This window comes from Aspergillus steynii (assembly GCF_002849105.1).
Source record: "Aspergillus steynii IBT 23096 chromosome Unknown P170scaffold_9, whole genome shotgun sequence".
Taxonomy (NCBI): Eukaryota; Fungi; Ascomycota; class Eurotiomycetes; order Eurotiales; family Aspergillaceae; genus Aspergillus; species Aspergillus steynii.
In genome coordinates, this window is record NW_020194406.1 from 58,729 (window position 1) to 75,351 (window position 16,623).

General features: G+C 51.5%; 5 protein-coding genes and 1 non-coding gene across 6 annotated transcripts; 4 read left to right on the forward strand and 2 right to left on the reverse strand.

Moving 5' to 3' along the window:
- Positions 1-113: 113 nt before the first annotated feature.
- Positions 114-1,268, forward strand: P170DRAFT_430025 (uncharacterized protein; the record flags this gene model as incomplete). The annotated part of the gene is made up of 1 exon (XM_024847922.1): positions 114-1,268. One exon carries the CDS (start codon positions 114-116, stop codon positions 1,266-1,268), a length of 1,155 nt encoding a protein of 384 aa, XP_024699410.1.
- A 185-nt stretch (positions 1,269-1,453) lies between these two features.
- Positions 1,454-7,437, reverse strand: P170DRAFT_502616 (ankyrin; the record flags this gene model as incomplete). The annotated part of the gene is made up of 5 exons (XM_024854182.1): positions 1,454-1,510; positions 1,582-1,664; positions 1,704-4,466; positions 4,623-6,801; positions 6,928-7,437. The coding sequence occupies 5 exons, from the start codon at positions 7,435-7,437 to the stop codon at positions 1,454-1,456; spliced, it is 5,592 nt and encodes a 1,863-aa protein (XP_024699411.1).
- Positions 7,438-8,037: 600 nt separating this feature from the next.
- P170DRAFT_479882 (uncharacterized protein) lies at positions 8,038-9,069 on the forward strand (the record flags this gene model as incomplete). Its single annotated transcript, XM_024853731.1, has 1 exon — positions 8,038-9,069. One exon carries the CDS (start codon positions 8,038-8,040, stop codon positions 9,067-9,069), a length of 1,032 nt encoding a protein of 343 aa, XP_024699412.1.
- An 897-nt stretch (positions 9,070-9,966) lies between these two features.
- P170DRAFT_392138 (S-adenosyl-L-methionine-dependent methyltransferase) lies at positions 9,967-12,181 on the reverse strand. Its single transcript, XM_024845962.1, has 5 exons — positions 11,623-12,181; positions 11,292-11,570; positions 11,187-11,237; positions 10,612-11,138; positions 9,967-10,554 (listed from the first exon to the last, which is right to left on the reverse strand). The coding sequence occupies exons 1-5, from the start codon at positions 11,860-11,862 to the stop codon at positions 10,392-10,394; spliced, it is 1,260 nt and encodes a 419-aa protein (XP_024699413.1). The 5' UTR covers positions 11,863-12,181; the 3' UTR covers positions 9,967-10,391.
- Positions 12,182-14,025: 1,844 nt separating this feature from the next.
- P170DRAFT_479884 (non-ribosomal peptide synthetase) lies at positions 14,026-15,601 on the forward strand (the record flags this gene model as incomplete). Its single annotated transcript, XM_024853732.1, has 2 exons — positions 14,026-14,190; positions 14,246-15,601. 2 exons carry the CDS (start codon positions 14,026-14,028, stop codon positions 15,599-15,601), a joined length of 1,521 nt encoding a protein of 506 aa, XP_024699414.1.
- A 742-nt stretch (positions 15,602-16,343) lies between these two features.
- P170DRAFT_t184 lies at positions 16,344-16,417 on the forward strand. Its single transcript has one exon. It is a non-coding gene; the product is annotated as a tRNA-Ile (tRNA).
- The last annotated feature ends 206 nt before the right edge of the window (positions 16,418-16,623 follow it).

The window sequence follows — 16,623 nt, forward strand, 5'->3', positions numbered from 1 at the left end:
CCCGCATCGCATCCTGGCGTAGAAATGGGACTCTGGATGGCAAGAAGCTGCCCAGTCTCCTCTGGGTTGCTCTTGAATCGCACAATCACTCGGTGGCAACTACAAAGTCCAATATGCGAGTATCGTCTTGCATCCTGAGCCATCCGCTCTTGTTAGCGATTGCCGGAAACGCGTATGGGCAGGGATGCGAAACAGCCGAGGACTGCAGCCTGAATGGCGTCTGCTCCTCCGACACCAAGGCCTGTGTCTGCGATCCAGGGTGGCGAGCTCTGGACTGCAGCGAACTCGACCTCCGACCTGTAGAGCGCTGGACGGGATATAACCACACGAACATTACCCTGCCTGATTTCTACCGCGAAGGTGCCGGTAACTCGTCCTGGGGAGGACACATTGTTCAGGACCGAGACGACGAGCAGTTATTCCACCTCGTAATCTCGCAAATGGATCGCGGATGCGGCCTGTCCGGATGGCGACCGTTTAGTACTGTCATTCGCGCAGAGTCGCGAACAGGTCCTCGGGGTCCCTACAACTGGGCTCAGGAACTCTTCAGCACATTCCACCACAATCCGACGACAATCTGGAGTCCATCGGATCAGAAGTATCTCATGCATTTTATCGGTTACGACTGGGAAACCCCCGACACATGCCGCTCGATTAAGCGAAACAATACTATCTCCGTGTCCAGCTCTCCTGACCTACGAACCTGGGACACTCCAACAGAGCTCCTGATCAACGTCACGAACCCAGCCGGCTGGCCTCTCTGGACCCCCGAGAATCCGACATCAGAAATGCTACTAGCGACCGAAAAGAACAACATATATCACGCGTCGAACTACTCTGGCCCGTACACGCTGCGCGTGGAGCCAGGGAACATCGAAATCGACCCGTCGCTTCGCAGCGAAGATCCGTTTCTCTGGCGTGACAAGCGCGGTCACTGGCATTTTCTCGTTCACCACATGGTGGATATTGCGCTGGGGAAAAAGGGACCGCGCGTTGGGGCTCATGCCTTTGCAAAGAGCTGGAAAGGACCGTGGCACTATAACAATATCACGCTGGCTTATAACACGACGGTAGAGTTTACGGATGGGATGAGCGTTGACTATTACCGCAGGGAACGACCCAAGCTTTATTTCAGTACAGATAGAGAGATGACACCGCTGTATCTGTCGAACGGGGTGCAGGAGTTCAATACCTCAGCAAGTTATACACTCGTCCAACCAATTGGCGACGGATGGAAGGAATATGAGAGGGGGTTAGGTTTCGATTAATATGCCGTGTGTATCTTCACCGACAAATGGCAGTATCCTCTGATCTACGCGAATAGAAAGTCTGCAGACTTTGGTAGAGCGCATGCTTGAACGTGTCAAGCAATTTGAATTTCTGAATTCACCTAGAAATTATATACTTGATAAACGCTGCATGAAGGATCCGCGGAACAAGCAGTCTATGCAGTCTACCTTTTCTGAAACAGTGCAACAATGTCGTCTTTCCCATATGCAGCGGCGACATCCTAGGATCATACTATCAGCGAATAGAGTCTCACGAGAACATGCAAATCGGAGGGGATGAAGCAAGGCTTACCAGCGGTGTTCTTTGTTGATGATCTTCCTGAAGAGGGTTCAAACCCATGTCCATCAAGCATTTGAATGCTCGGACACTTTTATCTCCATAAACATTATTGAGAAAAGCATGAAAGTTAATACCGTCTGCATCGGTTTCCTCATGCCAGGGTATTCTTGCGGCCAAGTGCAAGAGTGTTTCGCCTGCGTTATTTACAGTGTGATAGTCGGCCCCATATTCCCGAAAGCTTTTCAGCTGCTCGACATAAGGATTATCAACCCAGGTTTGCGGTTGATCATTGAACGACAGAACATATTTGGAGATTGGTGCATCGCCGTCATTGTTTCTGGCGTTGAAGTCGAGTCCAAGTCTCATGAGCGTATAAGCAGCAGCGATATCGTGCTCAGACGACAGACTACAATAAAAACTGGCCACATGGTGCAACATTGTATTTCCATCGGAGTCGCATTCTTGAAAGTTGGCTCCCGCTTCTGCAAGGATAGCAGTTGTCGGAACACGCTTTTTGACGGCAGCCAAAAGCAGCGGCGTGTATCCTTCTTCATTGCGTTCCTGTAGAAGGTCCGGTCGTTTCATAATCAGCTCCTTGATAAGCCCCGTAAATTCAATTTGGTCCTTGGCCTCCTTCATAGTGGTGACCAATAGATGAAGCACATTCCGTTTGTGACTGTCAACCGCCGACACATCGGCACCCATCGCGCAGAGCTTGCGGATGAGTTCTATCCGATATCTTCCGAGATGTCGATTGAAGGGGGTCTCGCCGGGATCTCGGCCTCCGCAGGCGGCCAGAAGCAAAGTTCTTTCTTTGATGTCCCGTTGTTCCAGATCCAGCGCCGGCAGGGCTAGCAAAGGCTCCAAAGTACCGCCGTAGTCAATCACATCATGCAGAATCGTTGTGTTCTCCAGCGGTGAGAATGGAGTCGCGCCATGGCCCAACAGAATCTCCACAATGCGGAGTGCTTTCTGATGCTTCGCAAGGTCTTCCACTCTAGGAAACCACAGCCTTGCAGCAAAACGTATCGGAGGTAACGAAAGGCTATAGTGGTTTTCTGCGGCTTCATTTCCCATTGAGCGCCGATGCTTCTCAAGATCTGGGGTAGTTAGACCGTTTTTGAATGGCATATTGCAATCAACCCCGGCCATAAGAATTTCCTGAACCAGATCGACATTTAAATTCTGGATAGCGCGGAAAAGCATTGGTTCGTTCCCGGTCGTGACGTCTGCGCCGTACCGAAGAAATAGCCGAAACAATTCAGGATCTCCCGTCGTGAGGTTAAATGGAGTGACGCCGTCCTTGTCTGCGGTATTTGGATTGGCACCATGCTCCAGTAAGGCTTTCAGGATGCCTATGCGTCGAGGCACAGCGCTCATCGCGACATGAAGGGCTGTACGTCTATCACGACCATCTTGCATGGTCACATCAGCACCTTTATCCAGGACATAACGAACGGCATCAGTTTGCCACCAATGTTCCCCTTTCGCCAATATATGCAAAATACTCGTGCCGGAAAAATCCTCGTTTGTCGTGGATCGCACATTTACGTCGGCATCAAAGGTTTCAACCAAAAGCCGCAACAGAGGCAAACTTGGGAGTTCTCGTGATGCCACGAAGAATAGCACTGGACGCTCAGTCTTACGCCAGTCATGAGGAATTGATAAAGACTCATTGATCCAATCAATGTCCCTCTCTCTCTTCAGTAGTCTTTCCAGAAGGTCGGCATAGCCCCATTCTGCCAAATATATCAAGAACTGCTTCCAATGGATGTTTTCAGCGGTAAATTCGGCCCCACGAATTGCCACCTCTTCTAGGGCTCCATAGGCCCCGGACCGAAGAACCTGAATTAACGTTCTTTCAAGATATTCTGTTTCTTTCAACTCTTGAATCAGAGATTCAACATTCGTCTGACGGCTTGAGAAATATGTTTGCCCAGAGACACCCCGGTAAAGATCTGCCTGGGAGAGCAATCGGGAAGATGCTTCTGCCATTTCTCTGGTCAGAGCATATATCATTTCTTCGTGATTATTGTCCAATGCGACTTCGATTGGCGTTCTTCGAAACCTGTTCTTCGCTTGGATATCAGCCCCGTGGCGACAAAGGAGATGGACTATATCGGTTACACGCAAAGTTTCCTTATCTGAGCTGATACGGGTCTCTGGGTATTTGTTGGCATCCAGGACACCAGAATGTCGCACAAACATTGCACAGGCGTGTAAGGGTGTGTATCCATTTTTGTCCGCTACTCGAACATCGGCACCTGCATCTAAGAGAAGCTGAACGCTCTCTGGGCGACCAGAGCAACAAGCATAATGAAGCGGCGTGCGCTCATCTCGATCAACCTGGTTCATAACTTTGTCTCTTTGAACTTTTGAATAGCTCTCTAACAAAAGCCCAATGACGTTGCTCTGCCCGGCCTCTGCAGCCAGGTGTAGCAAGTTCTGTCTCTGATGAGTACGGATGGTCAAATCAGGTGCTTTTCTAACAACCCATTCCGCCATTCTTTGACAATAGGCGACCGCGTTGTGGGTGGGAGTCTTTCCCTCATTGTCTGTCATCTTAAACATGGCGTCGACGTCAGATTGAGGCAGACTATCGACTACAGTTCGGGCCCTTTTGCGATTTTTGCTGCACAGCACATGTAACAGGGTTTCCCCTCGAAAGTTCTTGGCCCGTATCGGAATAGCAGTATTCCGGATAAGATTGAGGATTTCTTCAAATGTCCCATCAGAGGGGCGACGAGAAGCGCGTCTGGCTAAGACGTGATACAATGTATCTCCCATGTGGTTCCGATGCAAGGGATCCGCACCGACATCCAGAAGGAACTTTATTGCTCCAGCTCTCCGGGAGTATTGACAGGTCAAATGCAAAGCATTGTCACCTGCATAGTCTTCTGCGTGACGGTTGGCTCCAAGATCAAGTATCATTTCCAAGGGTTCCACAGAAAAGTGGTCCTTCTTGACGGATCGTAAAAACCATGTTCGGCCGTCACTATCCCGGGCCTCGATGTCTGCGCCTGCATTCAGCAAAGCTTGTCCATGTTCGCGACTTTCGTACATATCGTCTTCCATTTCGAGTAGTGGAGTTGCTCCCTGGTGATTTTTGGAATCGATATCTGCCCCCATCTCTATCAATTCTTTGATCCCAGGTCCACCACGTTTGCTAACGACGTGCAAGGGTGTGTTGCCTTCGTAGTCTGCAGTTCCCCAGTCTTTGACGTACGGGCGCATCCATGCAATATCACCACTCCAATTTTCCAAACAAGCATGAAGAGCTGTTTTGCCGTCTTTCTCCCGCACTGCGTCCCATTGAGCACCAGATCGAATCAGCGAATCGAGAGTTCTTTCTAAGGCAGGAAATGGCCTCAACAAGTGCAACGGTGTGTTGTCGTTTAGGTCTCTGGCATCTGTCTTTGCACCATGTTCTAGCAGGCTTTCGGTTCCCGGAATGCATCTCACGATGCAGTAGTGCAAGGCAGTGTAGCCTTCCTCTCCCTGAACATTCACATCACTTCCAGCTGAGATAGCCAGGTTCAGACACCTCTCAAACATATGACAACGAGGCTCGTGGTTTGTAATACCACTCTCCATATGAGGGGATCCACAGACAGCAAGAATCAGGGAAGTCTTCTCGATCACCGGCTCATGCTCTATGACAATAACATTCGCGTAAGCAATATGTGACGGCTGCTGTTGATACAAGGGATCCGCTCCCTTGCTGAGAAGAAGTTCCAGGATTTGAAAATTCAGATCTGACCCAGCTTCAATCAATGCTTGGCCTCCGATGCTTGACTTTACGTCGACAAGACCAGTTTGTAGCACGTACTTGACAGCTAGCACATGTCCCCGCGTGATTGCGAAAATCAAGTAAGAATTCAGGTCTTCTTGGCTCAAACATGGAATCATAGCGGCAATTGACTCGACGCATCCAGATTCAGAGGCGTATTCCAAAGCGGTGTCACCAGTGGTACTGACATAGGAGTTTTCCGAAAGCGAGTAGTCCTGCGTTCTGCGGGTCATTGGATTTACTCCGGCATCAAGGAGCACCTGCACTGTAGCATGATGATTCGATCGAGCCGCATAATGAAGTGGCTTCATTCCTCGTTTATCAGGGGTGTCTGGCGCCGCTCCGTGATTTAGCAAGAGAGAGGCAGTGCCATCGTGCCCTCTCTGTGCCGCCATCGAAAGGGAGGTCTCAGCAAACTCGGTTATTGCATCCAGGCTTGAATCAGACATGAGTCTCTTTTTTATGTAAGCCGTCATTCCGCCCCAAGCAGCAAGATGAAGTGGTGTAATTGTCTCTACATTATAGACTGGTTGTAACATGTAATCAACACAGCCCAAAAACACAGTTGTTCCCGGTTGCATCAGCTGGTCCAGGGCATCCAAAAGTTCGCCCTTCACCTCCGACACTTGTCGGATGTGATAGCACCAATTCTGCAGAGCGTATGCTAAGAAGGGGTGTTGAAGTTGACTTTCCTTCTGCTCCACAGTTGCACCCATCATTATGGTATGGCGCTGCGCCCGAGCCTTGAGGGTCCATGAAGATAGACAACCAGAGAGCAGGTATCTAACACAAATCAGGGCCATCAACTCATGCGTCGCACTCGAATCAATCACTGGGAATGTAGGAGCGCCATTCTGTGTCAGTGATTGGCCCTTACGCTGCATGTCAGTCAAGAACTCGGTGAAAGAATGATGGATTATAGACACGGTCTCATCCTCGAGGATTTCTAGCAGCGGTCCACACGACATACGCGTCATATTCTTAGTGTCACCATGTGTGCTCTTGGTCTGAGCCATGTCCAAGAAGTTTAAGACGGTTGAAATTTCCAATAGGCGTAGTGGGCGGGAAGCATGGGTCGCAAGTTGTAAGATCAGCACCTGTCTCTCTTGCGGCACAGAAGCCAACTGGGAGTGACCATGGAGCATCTGGGTATACATATGTTCGAGACTGGCAGGGAGAGACAGAAGTGCATTTCGCACCCTATCCACCCCCAATGACTCGACTCTGTGTTCTTCCAGAAGCTCATCCAACATCAGACGCGCATAAAGAAAGGACGGATGGACACGATCTTCTATCAAGCGCTTGACCTTCTCTTTCGCCGGCACACTGAGATGAGATGCGTGGGACAGGCGACATTCAAGAAACAATGCAATGTCTTTATTCACTTGTCGGTCTTCCAACCTCAGCTGGAGAATTGATGGAACGTTCAAGGCTTTCTGGATCTGTGGCAGAGGCCGGCTGGTCATGATAAGCTTGACGGCGCCCGGTCGCATCTGTCCCAACGCAACGAGCAATGGCAGAAAGCTGTCTGCTTGGTCGCTGTCCAGCTCATCCAGTGCATCGATGACGCAGTAGGCCTTCTCCACGGTATTGAGCGCATCTAGGAACACCTGCCACAGCTCGTTGAACGCAACGTTTTCCACGTCGGAATTCGTCTTTTTGACTGCTTCCAATCTTGCCCGCAGCTCCGGTGAATGACCCAGCAGCTGATGCATGCAGTCTCGTACGAGCGACTGACACCCATGGTTGGCCGTGACAATTCGCCGGGCAAAGAAGAATAGCACCGGTTTTTTCTCCTCTTTTGCCTGCAGATCGGAGATCAGATGGGCAGCCAAGACACTTTTGCCAGCACCGGCGACAGCTTTCAACCACAAGATGCCTTGGGTGGTGGAGTCGTGCCATTGCTGATATTCGGGGGTCTCGAACAGCCAGCGCCCTGTTCCGGGGACATGTGCATTGAGGTGCTTCTTGAAGTCGGAGGAAGCATTCCAGTAGGGAGTTGGACGCAGCCAACCTCGCAGATCGGACAATTTAGTGTCTGGGGAATCCGAAAGATCGACATCCTCGGCATCGACCATGACAAAGTCCTGCGCCGGGTCCGACATGGGGAGCATTCAGTGTGTTGCAATTGAGAAAGGTGATGGAAATCCACCTGTCATTACACTGAGGGAAGAGAATCAAGAGGAAAAGAAGGAGAAGCGAAAGACAGGAAAAGAGGGGGGGTGGCCTGGATGCCTTAAGGGGCTGTACCGTACGGTACCGTTGATACGCTCCTTTGCCGGGGTCGAATGGCCTGTTCGGCGTAAGGTACGGTATGCAGTTGACGCTGCCTCAGGCCGCATCTCGCAGTCGACCTGGACACCTTAAGAGGGAGATACTCATATTCACCTACGGCAAAATACCTCCCTAGGTAGACGTTCAGAAGGCGGTCCAGCAGATCCTGCCCTACGAGTACTTCCATGTGTTGAGCCCACCGAACAGCTCCTGCCTTGTGCTGTGGCAGCGCCTTCTTCCCGCCGTCTGGGAGACTCGGCAATGTTTGGTATACCAACAACGTCGCTCTTTGGCAGACACGACTATAATTCGTACACTGACATTTCTAAATCCCTTTACACTTAGTTATTTACTCCATTTCCTTCTCTAAAGCCGTATCACAAACCCTATCACTACGTTCAACCATGTCGCAGTGCACGTGGCATATCCACTCCCCAGAGCGCAACACCCTGCTGTTGGCTCTCAAGAAAGCCCTGAACGACAGACCTGTGGCCGCCCCTTTCTGGGCTTGTCTCCAGGTGTGCGATCTGGAGAAACTCGCTGAACTAGTGGACATGGCAAAGGTCACGCCCGAGCCCATATTCGAACTGCTAGAAAAAAGCTGTCTGTCCATTCCTCTCAACTGGATGGAATTGCTGCCCTATGGAGACTTCGCCGATGCGCCTCCTCCAGACGAAACAACCGATTCGATCTCCGTGGCACACAGGCTCACCCTAGAGAGGGATCAAACGACGTGTCTTCTCTCGAGGGACTACAGCTTGGATATAGTCAACGTTGTCCCCGTCAGCTTGGTGAAGTGCCATACCCACAACCCGACGGACGAAGCGATTCCGGAGTTCTGGCAAATGCTGAGCTTCTTCTTCACCAAGGACCGTATCGCAAAGTGGAAGCTGGCTATCCCGGGCGTCAATGATAACGTCGCAGGCTGTCGGAATCAGCTATGTGTGGCAGCGCGGATCAAATGGCGGTGGAGATCCGGTCTGCTCGCGGTGATGCCGGTCGATTTCGCGGACGAGAATACGCTGGTGGCGGACTTCTTCTGGCTAGAAAGACCAAAGCACTGTCGCTCCCAGTTGATCGATATTCTTCAAACCCCACACGTCTCCGAAGAGCCCTTCGGCGTCAAGGGGTGCAGGGGCATCTGGGTATTTGACCCTGACCAGGAACCTGTTCCTCTTCAAGATGAAGACGTGTTTTACATCAAGACGCATGATCCAATCACCCACCCTCTTCCCAACTTCGAATTGCTTGAAATGCACTGGCGACTGAACCGAATCGTGTCAATGTCGGGAGCTGGGACGATCTATGACACATGTGGTCCGATCCGTCGCAATAGTATGGATCCCCTCGGTCAGCCCCGGGCTAGACAGTTCCTCAGTGAGCCAATAGATGATAGCCTCAATCTCGAGGAGTTGCCTAATACTCAATCCGCTTGACGGAGGGCTCGAAAGGCCTAGGACAGGAAATTATGTACATACTAAAATTGCCACATTAACACTGGCTATACCATCGAAATAGACCGATGTCGTTTGATCAGTGTTCCGCGTAGCTCTTTTTACATAGAAATCCTTAGCTGCCTCCTCTACACTACACCTAATATTGATTGAGTCTTGTTGGAATGCAAAATCAATAACGATAATACCTGGCTTTCGCAGTACAAGCCACGGGACGATGAAAACACAATCTCGACTTTACTAACAATTAAGAAAACCATTTCCTCCAACTCTCCACGCAAGAACCGATAATCCCATCCCGGGATTTGATTCACATAAAAATAGTGCCGTCATTCCAGCAGGTAGAGCCCATCAAACACCGGCTCCTCGCAGATCCTTCAAGATAGCCGATTCATAGCCACCCACCGGGCTAGAAACATGCCAAGAGAGCCACTGTCTTCTGCAACGCAGCGTTGAGGAACATCCGATCCAATCGCTTCATACGAACAGTCCGAGACTGGGAAGATCGCACAGTAGGGCCATCATAGCATTGCCCTGTTGAGCGACACACATCGCCTGTCTCAGACTACCAGAGTCGCAAGGTTTGACATCTCTATACTCCCAGGTCGCGTTCAGCGCGGCAATCGAGAATGAAGTGGATGATCTAGAGAAAAAATGAAATCATTGGCGAGATCATTGGCGCTAAGGGAGTTTATTCCGAGTCTGCCAGCGCAGACATGGATCATGGAATAGCTCATCCGTCTTCTCTTGGGGCAAGGTTGTTCTTGGCCGTGCCTATGATGTACGTCTTTGGGCACTCTATGTTTTCATGATTTTATCTACTCCATAGGTGCTGGCTGGGTTTTATTATAGTAAACCTGGATACAGCGCGTTTCAACTGCAGAATTCCTTCCCTTAGAATAACAACAATAATATGATGGTCGGGGTAAACACAGTGTCCTCAGCCAGACAAATCCGCAATAAATAAAACCCCTGCATCAATCCTTTGACATCCGCAGTAGTTCTCCTACAGCGGGACATTCTATTCACGCAAGAATCCGCACCAGCTGCCATGAATCATGGCGGCAGAACTGGGATTCTCTGCCCCATCCAGCCAAGCATGGCGCGACAACAATTAAACGAGCAGGATGCAGGATTCAGCAACGAATGCTTCGCGTCCCCACTTGCATGCAACTTTCTCTCCGTGCAAAAGCCCACAATGCAGTGTACGCTGTATAGGACCATGTGGGACAATGATCAAGCCAAGTCTGTTGTCGTCTAGATCCATGTACAACGCCGGTCATATAGTCATGCAGCTGGAAGCTCTACCCCTCCCACGTTACCTCCACAATGGCCAGGTACGACTTCGGCGGTTTGGACACGTTAGTCAATTGAAATCGTGGGTCGGTGTCGCGGAGCAGTCTATCCCAGTCTTCCCGCGTGCGTTCCTGGCCGTTCTGGAGAACGAGCATGTACATGTCATGATCCCTAGATTGATCCATCGTCAGTGAGTGTGAAACGAGAGGTGTTTCGGACAGGACATACCGGGCTTCTCGCTCTACCAGGAGCTGAGCCTCGCCGTATCCAGGAACCACACGGTCATTTAGCACGATCTTCGCGCCGGGCTTCAATGCCGGAATCAGTGCCTGCAGAATCTTCTGGGCGTATTTATTCGACCAATCATGCAGCACCAACCGCAGCAGGTATACATCAGCCCCGTGCACCGGCTGCTCCTGGAAGAAATCGTGCGCCTGGAAACGAATCCGATCCTTGAGGTCTGCCGGTAACGTCTCGTCGCCCTGTGCGACAACCTCGGCGCGATCCTGCACGATGCACTGGACAGTAGGGTCATGAGCGACCAATGCGCGCGAAATATGGCCAATACCGCCGCCGACGTCAACCACAGTGAGGTTCCCGGTTCCCCAGGGGAAACATTCCGTGAGGTATTGGGGCGAGTAGCCTGGAAGCTGGGCGTGCCACATCATGGCGTTGGCAAATCGGCTGGCACGGTCGGGCATATCGGCGAGAGCCCGGAAGATGGGCAAGTCTGTGTTATTTTGCATGTTCCAACCCTGGAATCGTTAATCCAGACTATAGAAGAAATCAATGAAAAAGCTTACACTGTGTTGCGGCTCCTCCGAGTTCGGGTGTTGAATGACGGCATCCGCGATCTACGTTTCAGTTAAGATGATATTCTTCACCCGTCACTCGGACAAACCACTCACTTGAAAGGCACTAGGCATGGTTTCTGCCAGACCGATCAACATCCAAGAGCGCATTCCAGCGTTCTCGCTGAGCACACGCGAAGCCGCCGTATGCACGAAAAAGTCATGCTTCGACTGGAAGAAGACATGGTAACTGGCAGCGTGCGAGATAAGTCTGCGAACGATGTTCTCGTTCAGATTGAGTTTGCTTGACAGGTCTTGGACCGTGGTTCCCTCCGAAGGGAAGTTTTCGATAACACCCAGGCGGATCAGCGCTTGCACGCTCATGGACGGATTGCGCTGCAAATGCGGTCAGAGTGAGCCCTAACCAAGGGGAACTGGCTCGACATACCAGCTCCGGGCTTCCCAACAACGCGGGCTCGGTCAAAACATCATGAAATTCATCCAGCAGACCCAGCAATTTCACGCGTGCCGCCGGCGCCTCCGAGTCGGGCGCATCGCTCTGCAGGGGGGCGGGCAGGCCGTGTTCGAACGAGGGTTCGGGCAGTTGGCGACGAGCCAATTCGTCCGCCAACGTGCGAGCGACCTCGGCAATCTCAGAGGCACGGCCGATGATGTTGGAGCGGTCCATTTGGAAAGATCTTCAAGGGTTTGACACGGGTGGCTGTACACGGAGACTATACGGGTGAAATCTGGGCCGGGAGAGAATTCTTTAAGCCCCGAGGTGAGGCGGATGACGGCCGCAAAACGGGTACGTCCAAGAGGAAACGCCCAGGAAACGCCCAGCGTCTATTGTTAGCCGATGGCGTTCAATCTGCTGGGCCTGCATTTGCCAGGCCACGGAAATGCTCGGCGGAAGCCACGAGAGGCAGCGAAATGGCAGGCCGGCCGTAAGACAGCCCTAACGCAACTAAAGGCGCACCCCTGCGGCGCTACTGCAACTACGCCAGCCCCTCGCGGACGTCATTTCGCGGGAATATTTAGAAAGGTAACTACTCCGTAGGCCGCGGGTCCACGGGGGTTGATCCGCCGATGGAGATTTGATTGCTGCTCCACAGCTCAGGCCAATTGCGGGCCATCCCGGGGAACTCGTCCCCCGACGGACCAGCATGCTAGACGCTGCATTATTAGGCCGGAGTCGGACTCTTGTCGGCCGCTGGAACCCTAAAGCAGGACGGGGTGCCAGGGGTAAATGATGTCGGTGGCGCTGTCTGCCCGGGAACTATGCGAAAGTCCTGCGTCCTGCTGACTGGGCTGCTATCATCTTGTTCAACGAGGACATGCGCACGGTGGATCGACACGGCGTCGCGTTACATTATTGCAGTAGGCCTAGTGCCCCTTGAATCCCTCGGACCCGGAAATACAATCCATACCAACGCTATACGGACAATCCACCTGAGCCCAGAGCAGATGAGCGAGCGTACTTTTTACCATGTGTTCAAAACTCCGGAAACCAACACAACTAAAGGAGTAGCGCATTGTAGTCCGAGCACGCACTCGAAGGCTTTGTAATATTATATCGGTAGGCCTTGCCCAGACTCGTTTCCGACGCCGTCTCTTCCCATGGGCCGGCTTTTGGCCCATGGCAGCCAACTTGATGTCCTGATGGCCATCGTGCCCCTGGCTGTGCGATGTGAGGGTTCAAGGTTCATCAATGCTATTGTAAAGATTCCTGAACGACAAGACACACGATTTTATGAACTGCCCCGAGTTGTACCCAGAGATCTGGCTGGTCGGCGGAACGGTCCAACGTCGGGCCCTGTCTGCTAGCCCAAGAAGCCCTCAAACGAGGTCAAGTGAAGCCGGATCCTCCCGCAGAAATGTCCGTAGTAGAGCTTGATGACCGATAACACAAACGCCCTAAACAGGGCCTGTGGGCGATGTCTGGTTTAGGATCGACAGGGGGCTTGCCAACACCTTAATCCCAAGTCTCATCAATCCTACCGTACTGGTCTTTTTCCACTCGGACATCTGTAACTGCCCCATGTGCCGGTCAAATCCGTATGATCTAGTTCCTGGGTGGAGTTCAGTGCCTTTCGGAAGACAGGCGTCTGCTCAGTAGCAAACAGCCATGGCTGCATCAGGGCAAAATCCTCCCGGCTTTGTGCCTGCTTCGGTAGACGCCATCCAGCAAACAGGTGCATCAAGAACCGCACGGTACTGATATCTGCGAATGGCCACGCGGTGGCTACTCTGCTCTGGGGTAATCATGGTCAAGGATGCATGCTGGTCATTAATGGGGATGGAGAAATATCTATCAGGAGCTTGGCCAGGCATCCTGCGCTGTCGGCGTGTATGCTTCAAACCCCAGATAAAACATGAGAATCAATACTCCCCTTGTGCCAATTCATGGTGTAGCCCCCAGCCTCGGCTAAAGCAATCATCAATCAATTGTAGAATTAATCAATTACTCTGATGTCTTGCAATTCGTTGCCGATCAAGCCGCCGCGCCACGGCCGCCGGTGGATCCAATGGACCAGAAAAGTTTCCACGCGCTTAGCAGAGTGATCGTCCCTTCGATGCAGTATCACCACTTTCGACAAGTTGCAGATGTAGTGACAGGGAAGAGGGGGGATCCAGAAGTTCTTTCCCGAGGCATGGCTCGCAGATAAATGCACAGCCTTTATGTATCATGCTGTCTTCCCCCACGTTTTTGCATGTCCCATGCAGACTTCCTTCCCCATCTGATCTCCCCCATTTTTGTTTTTTTCTTTGTTTTTCTACATCTTCTTTGGCTTTGCTTTGCTCTTTCCACTCCATGCTCGGGTTCTTTTCGCAGTTATTTTCACGCATCATGGCTCCCGTCCCGGAAGCCAATATTGTGACTCTATTAGAGCAGTCGGCGTTGTCGTCGGCCGGGATCGTTGCTTACCCCGAAGGCGATCGGTGTCCTCCCACGCAATTGAGCTATGCCCAGCTTCGCGACCTGGTCACAGAGAAGGCGGAGTGGCTTCGTGGTGTCGATGGCTTTCGCCCTGGCTCCGTTACTTTGGTCCACTTCAAGCGTCATCTAGATAGCATCATTTGATACCGAAGCCCGCATGTCCATGCTTCATGCTCTCATTCGGACTGCCATGCTGTTCACCTCCGCTCGGCCGCGCGTGTTGCCTCTTGCACCCGGCCGACTGAAAAAGACCACGCTCGGTAAGCTGTCGCGCTCGAAGATCCAGAATGCGATGATCCAGGGGAAATACACCGATCAAGAGGAACTGAACGAAAGGATCCTTCAATCGTACCACGATGCACATTTCTCGGCTCCGCGTGATGAAATGGATTGCACGCTAATGACTGTGTTCAAGCAAACTATTGGACTGTGGGACATGGATATGGGTATTGACATGCCCATCCTCGACACAGGTATCAGCTCGGTCGACTTGATCCGGCTCAAGCGTGCCGTCGAAACGACTTTTGGCATTGCGGAAATTCCCATGATGACCATCATGACCAATACAACCATTCGCTCCCTGGCATCAGCGCTCCAGCATTTCAAAACCTCCGCACGGGCCGGTGAGTACCAGGCCGTTGTCACCCTTCAACCTCACGGGATCAAGACGCCACTTTGGTTTTTCCACCCGGGTATCGGTGAGATCCTGGTCTTCCTGGCACTGGCGCAGCATTTTCCCGATCGGCCAGTCTATGCCATGCGACCGCGTGGGTTCAACCCAGGCGAGGAGCCCTTCCAAAACCTCGACGATCTCATGACAACGTACTACACTGCCTTGAGAAGGCAGCAGCCCAAAGGTCCCTACGCGATGGCGGGATACTCGTACGGCAGTGTGTTGGCTTTCGAAATTGCCAAGAAACTCGAGGCCGAAGGGGAAGAAGTGAAGTTCCTGGGCAGTTCCAACTTGCCGCCGCACATCAAGCAGCGCATGCGTCAGCTAGGCTGGTCCGCAGGTCTGGCACAAATCTCACACTTTTGCAACATCATTAAGGAGGATCGCTCCAGGGAGATGGTTTCTGAGCTGCGGCCCTTGCCCAAATCCGAGCAAGTCGCGCGCGTGTTGGCCGAGGCCGACCCCGAGCGAACGTCGGCGCTGGGTCTATCCCAGGCTTCGTTGCATACCTGGGTCAACGTCTCTTTTTCTCTTCAGAAGATTGGCTGGGAGTGTGATCCCTCCGGCACGGTATCCCACATCGACGTCTTCTTCTGTGACCCGCTACGCGACATAGCCAGCTCGCGGCATGAATACCGTTATACCAAGTTGAACCACTGGGCTGACTTTGCACGAAATGATCCCAGGTTCCATGAGGTGGATGGCGCGCATTATACGACGATCATGCCGGAGAACATGCCGAAGTTCCAGCGGACGCTGAAGAATGTAGTAAACGCGTTGGGATGGTCAGGGAAATCCGATAACGAGTCATGATTTTGATTTTGACGTTTTCGACGATCGATTGATGGTTCGGTCTTCTTCCTTTTGGGTTCTGTGTAGTTAGATTTATTCACAGTAGCTAGTTATAAATTCATGACATTCTCAACCCACGAAGGAGCTTTTTAGAACACTGGAAACGCGATCTCATGTGCTTTTGGCAAGACTATCGATCGACAAAGTCGTCGCGCGATGAGCCTCGATCATCTTAAGGGGATGGAAGAAGGTGAGTTTGTTCTGTGCCTCGCGATCGCGACGGAGGGACAGCGCCTCCCGCGTCACGTGGTAGGCCTCGATGTCAACAAAACAATACCTAAACTTGGACCGCGGGATCAATGGTGGACACAAAGGACTGGAAGAGAGAAGGATGCATATATTCGATAAGGCATAAAGGAACCGAAAGCCAAGTGCACTTCTTTACTACAATTGTTCGTTTCGCTGGTTTGAGTGCGAATCCCGAGTGAAATTTATATGCAAAGCATGGTTCGGGTGCACAATATACATCTCAGCTCCTGATCAACATTATTCTTAGGAAAAAGGACTGGACGTACTGAGAAGACGTGCTAAGGAGCAACATCCTGTAGAAAAACATTATCCCACGTAATCATCTCAAGATAAATTGACGATTCAATTTGGGATTCAATTATTCCGACTTGAACCAGGCATAGCAAGGGGCACAAAGCCGGAAAGGTGAGAGACTAGTCATAAAACACAAATGGGAGGTTACATCATAAGAACCGGTTCCATAACTCAGTCGGTTAGAGTGTGGTGCTAATAACGCCAAAGTCGAGGGTTCGACCCCCTCTGGAACCAGCTTTCTTTTTTGCATCTCTTTTTTTTATTATGCATTATCTATCCCCTTTCCCATCTGTGTTCAGAGTAGGGGTTTTTATTTTTACATATTTATTATACTCCCCCTCTTCAAGTTTTCTTTAACCACTTCCCCTCCCATCGCCTCATTTTTATTGTCCTCGGGATAAAATCCTTACCCACTTATTCCGTGCCCCTGTGCGAGCCTT